This window comes from Myodes glareolus, chromosome 16, assembly GCF_982192425.1.
Source record: "Myodes glareolus chromosome 16, mMyoGla1.1, whole genome shotgun sequence".
Classification (NCBI taxonomy): Eukaryota; Metazoa; Chordata; class Mammalia; order Rodentia; family Cricetidae; genus Myodes; species Myodes glareolus.
Genome location: NC_142041.1, coordinates 13,684,164 through 13,702,372, shown reverse-complemented (window position 1 = coordinate 13,702,372; position 18,209 = coordinate 13,684,164). Strand labels below are relative to the sequence as shown.

General features: G+C 40.4%; 1 protein-coding gene across 1 annotated transcript in view; it reads left to right on the top strand.

Annotated features, from left to right (window-relative positions):
* Positions 1–17,370, top strand: part of Rp1 (RP1 axonemal microtubule associated) — a 212,031-nt gene extending 194,661 nt beyond the window's left edge. Inside the window, exon 23 of the mRNA XM_085677053.2 lies at positions 17,087–17,370. Within this exon, the coding sequence (XP_085533179.2) occupies positions 17,087–17,156 (70 nt within the window). The 3' untranslated portion in view covers positions 17,157–17,370. The remainder of the gene's footprint in view (positions 1–17,086) is intronic.
* The last annotated feature ends 839 nt before the right edge of the window (positions 17,371–18,209 follow it).

The window sequence follows — 18,209 nt, the reverse complement described above, 5'->3', positions numbered from 1 at the left end:
CAACCACTGGGCAGGACCCTGGCAGCGGGAGAGACATGGGCAGTTCTTTTCCCAGTGGTTAGTGTACCACAGTCCAGGTGTTGTCTGTGCCCCACTGGCTTCTTTGGAGACCGTAGGGTCATATCTAGGAGCTGGCGTTTGTGTATATCATGGGAAGCTTTTCATAAACCTTGTACATGCCATATTCAGCAAATTGATGAAGACTCTAAGGACTATTATCTATTAAGCGTTCCTGATTTTAAACAAACTTTACTTTCTCCAGTTATTTGATTTAGGCTTTATCTTGAAAATACATATAGAAGGCTAAATCTTGTCATTAACTGAATTACATTTGTACTTAGCAAGGCTATGAGCATAGTTCTGAGGATATTAAAAATTCACTATAAGGTGGCTAAACATTAAATTGCATGTCTTAAATATCTTTAATAGTTTAGAAGATAGTAGATTTTGTAAGATTAAAATTTTACAGCTTCCTGCCTGTAGTAAGAGGCTGTTTGTTTGTTCCCGGCTGCTCAGCCCCGAAATTATAAAACAAAACTTATATTATTTGCAATACTGTTTGGCCAATAGTTTAATTGTATTTCTGCTTAATTCAAATCTTAAATTAACTCATCTCTATTAATCTGTGTATCGCCATGAGGCTGTGGTTTACCAGGTAAAGTTCCAGCGTCTCTCTATGTTTAGGGGACATTGTTTACCACAATTGAATCACTTGACAGTTTAATTTTTCTTCAGACCTTTGGAAATTGCCTCTCCTATCCAAGCATCATCATGGTCACGAGATTCAATATTGATTGTACCTGATATCCATTCATCCAAGGGTGATGATCTTGCCTTTAAAGGCCTAATTATCCTTTTTCATTGAGAATTAGCATTTTCAAAAGCCAGAAATTCAATTATTATTTGTCTAGCTTCTGAATATTCCATCGTTATATTTACTGCTGAAGTCAATCTTTGTAAGAAATCCATGGGTCCTAAATTTGGACCCTACTTGACTTTAGTAAATGACTCAATTTTCTTTTTTATTTCTTCAGTTTTGACCCAAACTTTCAAAGCTGCTGCAGGACATAAATCTAGGGTGTGGTCATCATATAGATATTGCCTTTGTACATTAGCATAATCTTACTCTACCAGAAATTTGTCTCATGAGCTTTCCCCACCTCTAGCCCTACTTAATTGTCCAGTGGTCTTAGCCTCATCTTTCCACCAGGTACTTTACCGTAAATGAGGACCAGGCTCCAAGACCGCTGTAACCAAATCTCTCCAGTCCTTATGGGTAATTCTATTACAAGTTGACCACAAGTTTAACATCTGCTTCATAATAAGTGAATTCATGTCATATGAGACTATCACTTCCTTGAATCTCTTTAAATCTAATATTCCCACAGGATTCCAGTGAGTTCTTCACCAGCCTTTGGGATATCTGTCACTTTGCAGATCCTGTAAGGTGACTGCATATAATAAACTTGGTTGTTTGAAGACCTTAGGCTGCTCCTCTTTGACCTTATAATGCAATGCTAAAATTAGGTTTCCTTTAAATTCCTCTGTTTGGATGTAAATATCTTTATGATCTGTTTTAATGAGTTTTTCTAAGGTCTGTGTCTTGGCACTCTTATCAAACAACATTTTAAGAGCTAATCCAAGAATTATCAAACCGACAATAATGATTATCAGTATGGTAGTTAATATGTCAATCCTGGCTAAACTGATTATCCCTTCCTTTCATTTTTTAATTTTAAACCATTAACCATGTAATCATACAGAGACCTAACTCTCTCCATAGGAATTGTGTTTCCAGTTTTTAACATGGGAAAAAACTCTTTGAACTAACTCCTCCCTTTAAGAATTCCCTAGTGTCTCACCAATCTGTTGATGATGGCGATTAAGATGTGAGGCTGACTACTATTGCATAGAACAGTAGAAGCCTGAGAGGGTTGCAAGGCAGCTAGGTAGTTTGGCAGCAGCCTGAGAAGGGAGTCCAATGAAAGCCCACAACCCACCTGGAGAGAAAAAGCCAAAGATCCAGCCAATTGCACGGGGAAACTTGCGAAAGCGGCAAACTCCTGTGACATTTGGAGCCCCAATGCCTGTGGAGCTTGCTGCAGAGAGATTGTAACAGAAAAATTCAGATCAATTTAGAGGGCTTGTGGAAAATAGGAAAGGGAAATCTAGCTGGTGGGGTCCAGACGCTGGCCATCGGGCCATGAAGTTCCAGACTGTGCCAGTGGCTGCAACACCACGGGCAAGTGGTTTTTTCATTAATTTGTGCCCTAAAGGTGAACACCAGATGTATTGCAATTTCTGATTGGTTATAATAATAAAAACCCAGAATTGGATTTTAGGGCGTGAAAACTGAAAGATCTGAGAAGCAGAACATCCAGCCTCTAGTTCTTACCTCTGTGAAATCCTCAGACCGAATGGGGTATCCTGTGTCTACAAGTCCTCAGACTCAGTGCTGTCTCCACCAACCCCTAGATTGAATCCTGAGCTCCTGTCTCCTCCTGTCTTATATTCATCTCTCCACCCAGCCATATCCCTTCCCATCTCCACCTCCCTACTACTAAGACTAAAGTTTTGAGCCGGTACTGCTTGACTCTGTTTCTTTTTCAGACTGATTGAATCTCATGTAGTGGCAGGTGAGGGGTGGTGACGGGCATGAACTCACAGAGATCTGTCTGCCTCTGTCTTCCAAATGCTAAGATTAAAGATGTGTACCACCACTGCCTGGCCTCTATGATTAATTACTGTGACTAGCTGACTAGCTCTGCACTCTGATCTTCAGGTGAGCTTTATTTGTTAAAGCACAAACAAAGTAACACCATTGCGGTGTTCATTCATGACAATAGAGAAAAAAAACTAAAATACTTTTTATTTTTTCTTTTATTTAAAAGTTACTCTTTTTCATATTGTGCTCTTCAGCCTCAGTTGAGTGCTGTCTCTTTGTTGAAATATTTTTTCTCTTTTTTGTGTCCTTTTATCCACGCCATTCATAGTTGGTTATTTTCTTTACTGAGAGGAGAAAAGGAGTCTAGATGTTTCTGTTGTATTTTCTAAAACATTTAACCTATTTTGTCATGCACATTATTTTTATATTTCTCTGATACCGGGAGATCCAGGTCAGAATCCATATTTTTGCTGCTTCTATGGCCCCAGCATTTATCAAATTGTCTGGCATGAAGATGAGACCTTCTTGAGGCCTTGATTGAGCAGACATTTGGGTAGGAAGTATGGATGAACATTCGAAAACAGTAGCAGTACTATTTTGGGGGGGATAGAATAATGAAATTTCTGTACCACAGTGGCACATAAAGTCCTTCTGATGGCATCTTCATTTCAGCTTGACAACAGTTCTATGAATGGGGCAGAAAATTTAGTGGGCAAAACTAAGCTCTAATAGGGGACAAATAGTAAAGTCGATTTTCTGAGCCTAGTGTTGGGATATAGGCTGATCTAAGACTTTTCTGAGGCCCTGGTTTTGGGGAAATTTAGTTTCTTGTCTAAAATCATGAGTATGTTTGCCTGAGCCAGTAATGGTCTGTGGCTAGGATCTTGGGGTAGCTGCAGCTTTGAATCCTGAGAAACCAATTCTTTCCCCCTATAAGATTAAGATGATCAGTGCCCGGCCTGTGACACATGTGATGCCCTGTATTCTCTGTGTGCAACATTGTTTGATTGGCTTCAAGCTTATTTTGTCTCGTTGTATGATAGTTTTCTGTTGGGTTTGTTCCATTTCTCGCCTGAAAACTATACAAGATGCTGTGATTCTTAATAAGCTTGCTTGGCATAAGATAGAGCTTGTGAAAAACCTGAGACCACCTTCTCTTTCCTCTTTATTTCTGATACCCTGATACTTTGCCTTAGGATCCTGCCACTTAAAAATGACCTGCCTCTCCAGGTCAGTCCAGGTTTGATGTTCTCCCAACAGGAAGCTTGTAACACAGAACTTTGGTTGATTTGGGGGAACTGCTAGCACGCACTATTACCTAATGCATACTCTCCAAAAGTAGTTCTATTTTTAATGTGTTTTAAGGTAATATAATTCAGACATCAAGGAAAAGATTTTACATCAAAGTGTGTGATAGCAAGACAGATTGCTACAGAGGAGAGATTTCAGTGGTGAAGTTTAATTTTTCTGTGAAAAGTTCCCCTCGGGCAGTGAGTGGGTCACATTTCTCAGGGTTCCAGTTTGGCTTGGTGCAGCTTGATGAAGGTCCTGTGTCTACCACTGGAAGATGGTGATTGAGTCTGATAAGCCCAGCTCAGGGACACTTTATTCTACAAGGTGTAGCTACAATATAACCTCAACTATGAGTGAGCAAAACAGAAAAATAAGGAAGGACACGATTGCTGCTAGAGATGGCGAAGGAGAAGGTTTATTATCGATAAAAGGGAGAGCATAGTCAGAGGCAGAGACATCTGGGAGCGTCCAGGGTGAACATGTCTCTGAGCTGGGTCATATGAGGTGTCGGGGTGGCAGAGAGGAGAAAGGAGCTGCCAACTAAGAGGTATGGTCTGGGCCAAGAGACTGGCATATCCAAAATGATTGAGTTATATAAGGGCCAGAGAAGCTGGGGATAGGCAAGTCCAGCCCAATACCCAGGCTGGAGAATTCAGAGTATAGGGGACAAAGTATGCCAGCCAGGAGGGCCCTGTAATAGATAGAAACCTAGGGATGGTGGAAGAACAAGGTGATCAGAGACTGTTTTGATATGTTAATGGGCACCACAGCTAGCCATTTATCCTGGGTTAGAGACCTAACATCCCACCTTTTATAATAATACATAAATAATGAAGGGTGATGTAGTCTTTTCTAAGACTAATTTCTACTGACATTGTTATTGGCGACACACAAAAGTTGGAATGCTGGACAATGCCAGGGAGAGCAGGGTGTTTCACTAGCTGTGGGCTCTGTGGGACCATCTGGGGCTAAGGAAATGCGGGGCACTTTGGAGTATTTTGTGAGACTTGACCACCAGGAGTAGTAGTCTGGAATAATCTAGGATGGAGTCTCTACTCAGGCTGGTTGGAAGCACCTGAGGCTGGCTAATTTAGAGCAATTTTCAGTCGTTAATTGATTGGAAATCTGCTGGAACAGATATATATTAGAGAATGTAAAATTGAGGAGTTTAGGGGAAATTTTTCATCTAAGGTATATGAAATGTTTCTGCACCACAATAAACCTCTCTGCCGGTGCAATAATCCACATCAGACCAATAAAAAAAAAATTAGAAAAGGCCAAAATTTAATGGATACTATGCTCCCAGATGATTTTCCAGTACCCCAGAGAGGAGGCAGAAAAGTAAGACCAGAAAACCCCATGTCTGTTTTCTGGGGGAGGGAGGCAGTTTAAATACCCCGTGGGAGTGGTCTTAACATCTCTGGAGTAGGGCTCATCATTTGGTAGGCTTTCTGAGATGCAGCAGGGTTTGGAGAGACATGGGGGAGAGAGCTTGTGATGAAACTTCTACCCAAACATTGCAGACTCTTTGGTTAGATGGGTGCCAGGGGCTGGAGTGAAGCTTCCAGAATAACATCCCATACTCTTTGGGTGAATGGACATTTGTTCATTTCTGACTATTTCCTGAGGGTATGGGGCAACATGGGGGAGGAGGGAGTTGGAAGTTGGTGGGCTTGTGCACAGCAGGAAGTGTGGGTGCAGAGGCATCCAGTTAACTGCCATCCTGGAGAACTCAGGCATCTGGTCCTTGAGAGAGCTGAGAAGGCAGGTTGCTAGGAGAAAAATAGAATTTTAACACCTGTCTTAGTTGTAGTGACAAAGATGAATGTGCCAGGAAGAAGAGAAAATAGGCCCTTCATGGCAACATCTTGGAAAAACAGAGGGTGGAGGGTCCCCACTACTGAACAGATCAAGTCTCCTGAATAGGTGTCCGCTTGAGTTTAGAGATGTGCCATCGATGGTGAAGTCCCAGGAGCTGGTGTAGGTGCTGGTGTTATCTGGAGAACCCACCGCAGGTTGGCCTTGGCACGAGAGTCTGGCAGTAGGGGTGAACCTGTGCAGGAACCTCCAGGTGTCTGCAAAACAACTGGAATAGATTTATATGTTGATATCATAGCAAAAGCTTATGTTTTTAGGTTCAAAAGCATGAACAGTTTAGAAGACAATAATAGGAAACTTTAAAATTTTGAGCCTCTGAAGTTAAGTCTGAAACCTGTTAATTCTCGACTACGAAGCCTGTGAAAGAGGCACACTTGTCTGTACTTTTAGCAGGAAACTTAACTAATAAACAATCACCATCAGATAGATCTGAGAGGGATAAGTAAATAAGCAGAAGTGAGACACTTTTCCCAGCTACCCCGGCAATCTCAAGTTTCTCCATGGTCTTCGACGACCACAAGTCTCAAAAGCAGTACTTGCTTTTAGCTGCTAAGTCCAGGAGACTTTACAGATTTTCCTGCTGGGGGAGGGATCTATCTGCGTGTCTTGGCATGATGGCAATTTGATTCCCCCAGTGCCCTGTCGTCCAGTCCAAGCAGGGTCCAGACAGTTGACAAAGTGAAAGGCATTTTTTTGCTGTGTGGCTGAGTGCCACATTAAAGAAAGCCTCCAGGCAGAAGTTCTTCTGCGGGCAATCCATCTTCTTAGAGGAGCCACAGGATACTGAAGGAGCTGGCATGTCTCTCTATCATAAGCTTTATTGTTAAATGCCATACTCTCAGATCTGTAAAGGTGCTTGAGGACCAGGATATCATTACCTGTCAGGTATATTTAAATTAAACAGGTAAGTTAAATTTGGACATAGCGTTTACCCAATCAGTTACAGGTTACCTTTGTTAGTAAAGGTAAGAAGATTAGAGGAAGTATTGCAGTCTCTAGTGTTTAGCTGTGGTCCTGAGACCTAGAGTATAATCCTAATCTGTAGAAGGCAGAACCAAGTTCTAACATTGTAAACAATTTAGAGTTTTAAATCAATAATAGTAAGGGGTTTACTCTTAGGTTACAAAATCTGGCTGCCAGCAAGATTCGTCTCTGTACATGAATGTAGAGGCACAGCAGTAGTATCTCTGTAAGCTAGCATTGTTTTAAACCTTATCCTTTATAAACCTTGTTTTTAGGAAAGGGCAGGAATTATATGGCCTCTGTCTCTGACCTTAGCGAAGGGGTGCTTGATCATGTGTTCTAAGGTATTTGCAGATTCCGTGATGATTTCCAGAGAATTTTAATTACAAGTTTCACAAATTTTATAACAAACACACACACACACAAACCCAGGCCTAAACAAGGACACGGTGGCCACATTATTCCTGTATATATTTTAACAGACAGAAGAGCAAAGCTCTTCCCAGGAAACCATGTCAGTTGACCAACTTAAAAATCCTGTAGTAGGCTGCAGGAGCCAGGGGAGCACACGGGTGTCCTATTGAGGGTCAAGTCAGCAGAAGCTGTAAAGGAAAATAGAAACACAAGGAAAGAACACCTATGCAGCTCAGCGTGGGAGGGCAGGGAACGAATCCATTGCAGGAAGAATCCCAGTGTGACCAGATCACATGCCAGGACTGAGAGAGACAGGAAGGCAGAGATGCCAACAAATGGCCAACAGGGAGAGAAGGGAGAGGGAGGACAGCAGTGCCAAGCGTAGACAGTGACCAGGAGGTGGGTTGTAGCACAGAAGGGTAGGGAAGGATGGGAGAAAGGAGATGAATGGTGGGTGGGTAAGGAACAGGAAGTTGGCCCTCGGCCTTTGACCTTTGTCTTTGTCATTGGGGGGTGGATAATGGAAGAAATGAGAGGAATGTTGACCACTGAATGGAACCTGTGGCATCGCGGAAGGGGGTTGGGTAGGCGGAGTTCCGGGGTCATTGGGGGAGGAGCCAGTGACTCTGGCAGCATGATCAGGGCAGGATTTTTAGGGTCCTAATTTCCAGATAGACGGGAGTCTAGAGGTGTCATTACCCTCGCCAGCAAGATCAGTGCTCTGAGATGCTGACTAATGATGGAAGGGTGAGAGAGCCCAGTACCCAGAAACCATGGGCGTCTGGGAGTCCTGCCCACTTGCCCACAGGCCGGCAAAGTTGTTTAGGCATTTAGAACACATAGTATCAGCCGCAATTTAAAAAAATTTTGTAAAAGGTAGCCCGAGGGTGCTTGGGGATGTGGCTTCTAATTGCAGGTGTCCATTTCACAAGTCTATGCTGCGATCTGAAGCCTAGCACAATGTGTCCACTGTGGTAGGCTTTGGGTTAAAAAACAAGGGATATGGGATAGTGCTTTGAACCAAACGTCTTCTGAAAAAGGGGTTACCAAGGGACAAGGCAGGTCCTTGTCCCAGTAACAGGTCAGAGGCCTGGAACAGTCATGTCTTTGGCAGGATACCCCCAAAATCACAGGAGACCTTGGGCCTCTAAGGCAATGACTTGGAAAAGAAAACTTAACCGGTTGAAAGCTGATCTTAGTCTGACAGAAAGCAGGTGGAGGGGAGAAGGGTATTTTCCCACGACATGACCCTGGACCTGTGGGAGGAAGTCAGCCCCTCAGTGGGACCTCCAGATGAGAAGTTTCTATATCCTACCAAACCTCTTTGCCAATGTGATAATCCAAATCAGACCAATCAAAATGAGTTAGAAAAGGCCCAGATTTAAGGGGTAAAAATGCTCCTGGATGATTTTCAACTCCCCAGAGAGGAGACAGAAAAGGAGGACTGGAAATCCACATGTCTTTTTTTCCTGGGAACAGTTTAAATAACCTGTGGGAGTAGTCTTGAGTACTTATGGGGGAGGGATCATCATTTGGTGGGTTTTCTGAGATGCAGCAGGGTTTGGAGAGAGATAGGAGAGGGGTCTTTGGATGGAGCTTCCCCCCCAAACAGTATATATTCGAAACTTCCAGGCCCACAGTCCTGGTAGTTGGGGGAGGTGAGTGTCAAGACTGGGGAGCCACCCTTAGAAATAGACAGGTAGAGAAACTTCTAAATAATTGTCTGGAGCCAATTTGACATGTAGGAAGTAGATTCCAGTCGATTTGCTGAGGCTTAGGAGAATTTTTTGAGTTTATTAACAGAGATAAAAGTTTTGGATATGTTAGTATTCTCACTGTTTGTAATCTATACTAGAATCCCACATTGCAGAAAAGGCAGTAGATTTATGCCTTTGAGAGATGCTTGGGAACAGAAAGATGATTTGGGTTAAAGCATCTGTGAATTTACCACTTTTCAGGGTCTGGTACCAAGGCAACCTGACTTTCTCAGCTGGGGACCTCGTAGCTTTAGGAATGTGAGGCCTGAGACCTGATTTTTACAGAGGAAGAAAAGGTACCTGGAGCCATGGGGGAGAAGCTGGTATATTTTCTGTTACTAAATTGACACAAGTACAGTCAGCCTTGTCACCAATACCATCAGAAATCTGAGAAGGATAGTTTATAGCTGGAAATATAATGCAAGTGCCCTATGTATTCATAAAATTGACAGAGACTTACTCCTTAGATGGTTGCCCTAGGTTTCTATGGTCTTTATAGCTTCACTGGGGGCAGTGGTGGGTATCCAGTTATCATAGAGGATGACATAAAATCATCAACTGTCACAAAGAGTACCATGGCCTTTGGCTGCCAGCTCCAGGTCTCTGTGGAGAAGAAACTTGAGAAAACTGACTGTGCATTGACAAGGCAAAGTACAGCAGTCAACCCAAAAGCATCCACAGTTTGTGTAGGGCCCTGGAAACTGGTGAGGTAAAGGGAAGTTCTTGCCTAGTGGTTAGCGTTACCACAATTCAGGAGTAGCTGGTGCCCCATCTGCCTATTTTGGAGACATTGTGATTCCTGCTAGGAGGGGGCAGTTCTGTCTATTATAGAAAACTTTTTTATTAAACATTTTAAATGTCATGTTCAGCATATTTCTAAGGGTTCTGAGAATCATCTATTAAGTGTATTTTCACTAATTACTTGCTTTTGGCTTAACCTTGAAAACACAGAGAGTAGGCTAAATAAAACTTACTACTTAATGAATTGTATAATACTTTACAAGTTAGTAACTTTTATATGATTAATATTTTATAGCTTTTTCCTTGTTAACTTTGAGCCTTCAATGTTTGAGCTTAAGATTTAATTTAAGATTATTTAGCAACAAAATAAATCTTAAAATCATTAGCACAGTCTAACTTTACTGATCATTTTATAATGTAGTTCTAGAATATTATAGTTCCACGTATGACTCAGTTTATCTGATAGCTAAAGGTTAATAAAGTTAGCAAAGACAAAGAGTCAAATATCTTTAAGTCAGTTATTGGTAAATTGAGTATACTTTGGGAATTTATAAATCCTATTTTTTAAGCATACCTATCTTGTTCCTTATTTAAAAATTTTTAGAAGCTTGGTGTTGAGCACAGGTGGCAAAGATATAACAAGCTACACATACATCTTAAGTCAGCTTTTGTTTATTTACGTAGATCTTTATAACTTTGGGAATTTATAGACTTTTATTATATTTAATAATAAAAATCTATCCTAATACAAGCTATTTTGGAGATGTGTTATTGTCTCCTTAATCTAAAAAGGAGATGTAATGATAAAAAGAATGCTCATTAGGGTGAAGTTTACAAATGCTGCTTTATGCTTATTGTGTGTGGTTATTTAAAGATGGTGAAGTCACGGACATATACTCTTTAACTTCAGTAAAGATGGCTGCCAGTTTTGTAAGGAGACTGTTTGGTCATTCTTGACGCTTAGCCCCAAAATAATCACACAGAAATTGTACTAATTAAACCACTGATTGGCCCATTATCTCTAGCTTCTTAATTGCTATCTCTTATATCTTAATTTAACCCATCTCCATTAATCTGTGTATCACCATGAGGCTTTGACTTACTAGGTAAAGTTGCGGCATCTGTCTCCAGTGGGGCTACATGGCTTCTCTCTGACCCTGCCTCCTTTCTCCCAGCATTCAGTTTAGTTTTCCCTGCCTACCTCTGTTCTACCCTATCAGGCCAAGTCAGTTTTCTTTGTTTATTAATTGTATCCTTTTTATTTAATCAGGAAAGGGGAACTGATATGGAATTTCCCTTTGTATGCTGTGAATACCATTGGTTAATGAAGCTGTCTTGGGCCTGTGCAGAGAATAGAGGTAGGCAGGGAAAACTAAACCGAATGCTGGAAGAAAGGAGGTGGAAGGAGAGAGAAGACATGGAGCCGCTATCAAAGACAGATGTGCTGAAACTTTGCTGATAGGTCATGACCTCATGTTGATGTACTGATTATTGGAGATGAGTTAAACTAAGATGTAAGAGTTAGCAAATAAGAAGTTAGAGCAGATGGGCTAAGCAGTGATCTAATTAATACAATTTCTATGTGATTATTTTGGGGCTAAGTAGCCAGGAACTATCAAGCAGCTTATTACTATAGCCAGTCATGTGGCTATTATTTAAAATACAGTATATTCTATAAATTTGAGTTGAATTAAATATATAGTAAATTGTAGCAAATTAAGATTGCCTATGTATAGACTTATAAATTATAAACCTTTAGTTAGAAGTTGAAGAGCCTGAGTTTGCTACAGATTCTATAAACTTTTTAAAACCATACCAAATGAACTTATAAATCCTAAGACAGAGTTTGTAGTATAGTCTTAAAAGATTTTTTAAAAAGCAGTGTGTAGAAAAATTATAGGGAAAAGGGATTCTTAAGAATAGGAAATAGAGGAAGTGAAGAGCAGAGCAATTTTAGATAGAAGAGATTTTGGGATCATTATTTTTCGGTGACAGAAGTTCTTACAATCTGCAAGAATTTGGAACTCAAGTATGCCATCTTTGGCCATTGATCTGTACTGAAACCAAGCTGTTTGCAGTAAGATTTTATTAAATCTGAATCTAAGGAAGGAATTAAGTCCAAGAAGAAGAGGAGGAAAGTTTATGAAATGAACTTCACCATATGGAATGTTCCAATATCATAGAGGCCATGAACACATAGAGAAGCTGCAAGATTTCCAGGGAGGAGTTGAAGGAGAGGAGGGGCAAGGTCTTAGAATTCCAGAGGTCTCAAGTAAGCAGAGGGACTTAGCAGGCAACTTGCAGAGGTAAGAAAACATGCAATGCACATTCTCAGGAGGGCATAAGCAGAGGTAGAGAAGGTAGCTTGAGGGAGGAGAGAAAATTTTAGGAGGCAGCTGCAGGCAAGACCCAAGAGACTGCTTAGTGTGACTGCAGACATGACAGCAGTCCCTAAGGAAAGGTGAGAGAAAGCTGAATAGGGGAAAAGGGAGACCCTAAGTTGTTGTGAGGAGGCTGCTTGTTTGTTTCCTGGCCACCCAGACTCCTGAAATAATCACACAGAAATTTGTATTAATTGCACTACTGTTGGGACAATAGCTTAAACATATTTCTGGCTAACTCTAATATCATAAACTAACCCATTTCTGTTAATATGTGTATCGCCACATGGTTGTGGCTTACTAGCAAGGTTTCATCCAGCCAGTGTCCCCCCAGTGGGGCTACATGGCTCCTCACTGACTCCATCTACTTTCTCCCAGCATTTAGTTTAGTTTTCCTGCCTAGTTCTACTCTTCCTGGTCACAAGCCAAATAATCTTCTTTATTTGTTAGCCAAATAAAGTAACACATATACAGAAAAACTTCCCTCACCACTAAGTGTCCTTAGTAGAAATACCTTGATGGTTATAGTAGACCAGAGGCAGAGATCAAAGACTAGGAATCAGAGAACTACTCATGGCATAGACAAGGAGAGAGATGGTTAGAGTATGCATAAAGAAAAAGTAGCTGAGTAGACAGACTCTAGAATTTAGGGTCAAATTTGATGAATGGCAACAGACAGCCAAAACAAATGACCCTTACATACTTGGTTCCATGGGAGGGAACACATTTATGCTACTCCTGGGGTTTCAGCACTAGGTGAGTGAACATAAAAATTAAAACATTAATACTCCTTAGAATGGTAGAACAGAAGGTTTATTGTAGGTAAAAGAAAGAGCATAGCCACAGACAGAAACATGTGTTGATATACAAAAGGTCTCCAAAATAGCCTGGAATGGAGTATAAGAAAGGTCTATTTACCTGGAAGTAAACTCACAGAAAGAGTACCAATCTGCAATCCTCTGTGTGTACTGGAAACTGGAACCAAATCCAACAGCCAAGAAGCCTGGACATGCTTTTCATCTGCATTTATAATACATGAGACCATGCCCAAAGTGGGCCAGTATCTTAATTAGCTAATGATAAGCCTGAGCTAATAAACCAAGCGGTGTAGTAATTAATATAGTTTCTATGTGATTATTTGGGTCTAGGCAGCCAGGAAAGGAATGTGCAGTCTTCTTTTACAAAATAGTGTGCCAATATTGGACAACTACATCCACATAAAACCTGAGAGAGTTTAGGAAGGAATTCTAGACACAAAAGACCAGAGTTAAGCATGGATTCTTATTAGCAGCATTTTCTAGGGTGGGTTCTCCTTGCTGGTGGTGAGCAGAGGCATGGCTCCATTCAAAGAAGGCTTTCTGGTTGGTGCTACTTGCATGAACAATTCTGGCTCTTTCGGTAGGTTCTGCACTTAAATGGGTTCTGTGAGCAGCATGTTGCAAGTTGCTTAATAGTGACATAGACCCGCTGTGTCCCTGGAGCTGGGGCAGTGTGCGTGATTTGTAGAGGTGGTGGACATGCCACCGCCATATTGGACTGGGTGGAACAAGCAGGCAGGGCCATGGAGTTGGTCCTAGTCACTCTGACTTAGTATTTAAAAAAAATGTGCTCCTGGTCAGAAAATGATTAAAGATACACAATAAATATAGATGTAGGTGAAAAAAGGACTTTGTCACAGTGTTCGATAAATGTACATAGTCCTGAGAAAGAGAAGAAAAAGAATATAAACATTTAGGCTTAAAAAGAGACAGTAGGAGTAATGCAAAAGACAGACATAGATTAAAGGAGTAAAGAAAGTAAAAAAGATGGAATATATAAGGGAATCTAGATTATATATCTTAGTGTGTTTTCTTTGAAATTTTTGACCGCAGAGAGAGATTTGATTCTGGGGTTGCTAAGTTAAAGCAACATAAAGGTATCTTGACTTCAGCATTTGAGTCTAAGGGTATGTTACTTTGAAAAAGACATTCTGCTTTTTTTCCACAGAAAATGAGAACCTGTGAATTCCCTCTAGGCTAATATGGTTTGATGGAACAAGAGCCCCTGAAAGTTCTCCATGAACCCTAAAAATACCCAAGAAAAAGCAGGAAACAATTTGGAGAAAACTACATCCATATTCTGAAAATGTTGTTTATAAATATTTCTTTTTATTTAAAAGGGATTGTTAATGGTCACCGTCAATCTCTTTTTTAAAATAATAAGGGAGATATGGCATAGAGATGAATATTTTTCATTGGTATGAATCTTGTTCTTTTGATGCAAATTTAATGTCAGTTTTGTTATATGTATTTCTATTCTTGTTTAAGGTATTATGCTTAAACAGCTTACTTAAAAATGTAATGTATAATTTAAAATTACAGATTAATAGATAGTCATTTATAATAGTCAAACTTGTAGTCATGTTAGTTAGGTTTTCTAGATATACAGGGATATATTCAGTTGGATAATCTTCAAACCTTTCAAAGACCTACCTTAAAACATTTAAAGTGTTTTAAGAACTTAGAATTTTCCCAACAATAAGACATGTTTGCCACTGGCAGCACCAATTACTTCAGAGAGTTTGATGGGCATTGAAGAAAATTGTTATGGAATTCGCCTTCAATCGACAAGGCTAGGCTTTTGGGCAAGAAACTGCTTTTGCCTAGACTGCTTGATAGTATGCTGCATGAACTGGACATGCAGGATCCACAAAAAAGTGACGGCTGAACTTGTCAAACAACATAATGGTCCGTCCTTCCATGTTCCTGCTTTACAGAAGAAACTGCCAGACATTATGCAGGATACAGAAAGTGACTGACAATCTGTCAAGATCGGTAAAAAAGCATTTCAAATTTCCTGCTTCATAGAAAAGTCTGCCAGATACAATGGACCTGTAGGCTAAAGATGAATGTGGCAACATTACAGAAGAAATTTGGGTGACTGTCCAGGCAGCAAAATGTCTCTGTCAATTCTAAGGTTTTGGAAGTTGCCTACAAAGAATTTCCTGTTTACTTAGGTAATATATCCTTCTGGGGTCTTTGGTGGAGTTGAAGACAGATAGTTATAGTTTTCCTTAGTTATAGTAAAGGATAAATTAGATATAAAACTTTAGACTTAAAGATAGGATAGATGATAGAGTATTTTCCTCATTTTGCCAAAGGTAAATAGACTAAATATTGTAACTATAATATTGCTTGAACCTATTTTGTTGTACATAATTTTACTATGTTAAACTTAAAACCTTCCTTTTTATTTAGACAGAAAAGGGGTGATGATGTAGGAGTCCCTCTGTATGCTATGAATATGTTTTATTACCATTGGTTAATAAAGAACCTGCTTTGGACTATAGCAGGGCAGAATATAGTCAGTCTGGAAGAGATAGATAGATAGATAGATAGAGAGAGAGAGAGAGAGAGAGAGAGAGAGAGAGAGAGAAAGAGAGAGAGAGAGAAGGCAGAGTCAGAGTAACACTATGTTGCTGCCAAAGGAGAGAGATGCGGGACACTTACCAGTAAGCCATATCCTTGTCATGATACACAGATTCGTAGAAATGCATTAATTGAAGATATATGAGCTAATTAATAAGAAGCCTGAGCTAAGGGCCAAGCAGTGTTGTAATTAATATAGTTTCTGTGTGATTATTCAAGTCTGGGAAAGGAACAGTCTCTGTTTATACATCTGGGAGAGTATTGGTGAGCATGACCCTGAACTGGGTCATATGAAAAGAGGGAAAAAAGGAAAGGTGCCACCAACTAAGATGGGTGACTGGACCAAGAGGCTGGCATAGCCAAAATGGCTGAGCATATAGCAATCAGAGGATTGGAGGGAGGGAAGCCTAGCCCAATACCTAGACTGAAGATTTCAGGGTAGGGGACAGGGTATGCCAACCAAGAGGGCCCTGTAACAGAATAGAAACTTGACTAATTTTTAAAAAATCAATTTTTTTCACATTTTTTCCTTATTTATTTATTTAAAGAATTTCCTCTTCCTCCCCTCCTCCCAATACCCTCCCGCTCCCCCCACTCCCTCTCCTCCTCCCTCACCATTCCCAAGAGCAGTCAGGGTTTCCTGTCCTGTGGGGAATCCAAGTTCCTCCCCACTCCCTCCAGGTCCAGGAAGGTGAGCATCCAAACAGATCAGGATCCCAAAAAGCCAGTACATGCAGACGAAACTAGACCCAGTGCCATTGTCAATGGCTTCTCAGTCAGCCCCCATGTCAGCCACATTCAGAGAATCCGGTTTGATCACATGCTCATTCAGTCCCAGTCCAGCTGGTCTTGGTGAGCTCTCTTTCGATCAGTCCCCTTGTATCAGTGGGTGAACGCACCCTTTGCGGTACTGATTTCCTTTTTCATGTTCTCCTTCCTTCTGCTCTTCATTTGGACCTTGGGGACTCAGTCCAGTGCTCCAATGTGGGTCTCCGTCTCTATCTCCATCCATCAGTCGGATGAAGGCTCCCTCTGGTTCTGCTTTCTTTGCTCACGATCTCCCTCCCTCTGCTTCTCATTTGGACCTAGGGAGTTAAGTCCAGTGTTCCAATATGTGTCTCTGTCTCTATCTCCATCCATCGCCAGATGAAGGTTCTGTGGTGACTTGCAAAATATTCATCAGTATGGTTATGGTCCAAGGCCAGTTCAGGCACCCTCTCCTCTGCTGCCCAGGAAACAATCTGGGGACCTCTCCTTGGGCCTGGGAACCCCTCCAGAATCAAGTCTCTTGCAAACCCTAAAATGGCTCCCTTAGGGTTTTTAAGGGATATAAACTTCCCTGCTCCCATAACCATCCTTCCTCCCTCCCCCCTCCCATTCTCCCAAGTCATCCCCAATCCTCCCCCTCTCCCCTCTCCCTAACCATCTCCCCTTACTTCCACCCCCCACCCCCCGTGCACCCAAGTTTGCCTGGCAATCTTGAAATCAATTTTTGAATGGACAGAAATGAAGCAAATTTATCTCATTATAAAAACCAAGGAAATAATTTTCATTTTTCTTCTTCTGTTTTTTTTTTCTTTTCTTCAGATGGATTCCCTTTATGTCCCAAGGATTAAGACATTCAGAAATTGAACTTTATTGTCAAGGTGAGGATTAAGGCAGCTGGCAGTAGAAGAAGTTCAAGATGCTTTTGTTACAACTGGACATCATGGAAGATGACCTCCCAATTATCTCAGAATGTCCCTGTTGCTAATACTATATGGATAGCTACTCCTTGAAGAGAAAATACAAATTCATGGAAGCATGTCTTAGTGATGTTTTATGTACCCCATACAAAAGAATCTATCACTATTAAAGACTTTGAACTCACACTCCTTTTGTTGTTGTTGCTGTTGTTGTTACTCTTACTTATAATGTAATCAAACAGATTTAATATTAACTTTACTTCACTTTTACCTTTGCAGCAATGCACATAAATCATCCAACTAAAATACAAGGGGAAGCAGTTGGTAAATGTTGGTGCACTTCTTATCTTCTAACCATCTAGCATATTCTCTTGATAGTTCCTGCCTTGACCATTTCTATAGTATATTACTATTAAGTTTAAACAATTGATTAAAAATATTTTTAGTGAGTTCAAGGAAAAACCCATAAACTTTGATATATTTTATAAAGCTGACATGTACAACTTCAGTCCCTTGTATAATTAACAAATACACAGGAGAAAAAAAAACACTTCCAAATGGCCTTTTATACTTTCTCTTTTCTATCTAAAATACTAAAATACTATTAGGATGTATTATTTATAAAAATAATTGATTATTTTTATCCCTTACATTCTTTTGTCTCTAGTTCCTTCTAGCTTACCTTACCCCAAGTGACCTTCTTCTATATTCTTTTCACCCCCCACTCCTTTCTTCTTTTTTTAAATGTAGATTCTATATATGAGAAACCAAGCAGAATTTGTCTTTCTGAAGCAGGCTCTTTCACTTAATATGATGTCTTCTCATTCCATCCATTTTCTTGTAAATTACATTATTTCATTCTTCCTTCCAAGTTAATAAAATTTCATTGTGTGTAAATACATTTCTTTTATCCTAGGTGAATTTCATAACTATGAATGCAATAGGGCGTTGAAGTATTTCAGTTTTGTGCAATGTTTTATCTGGATGTATACTTCAGAGCAAAATTTTATGCTGCTTCTATTTTT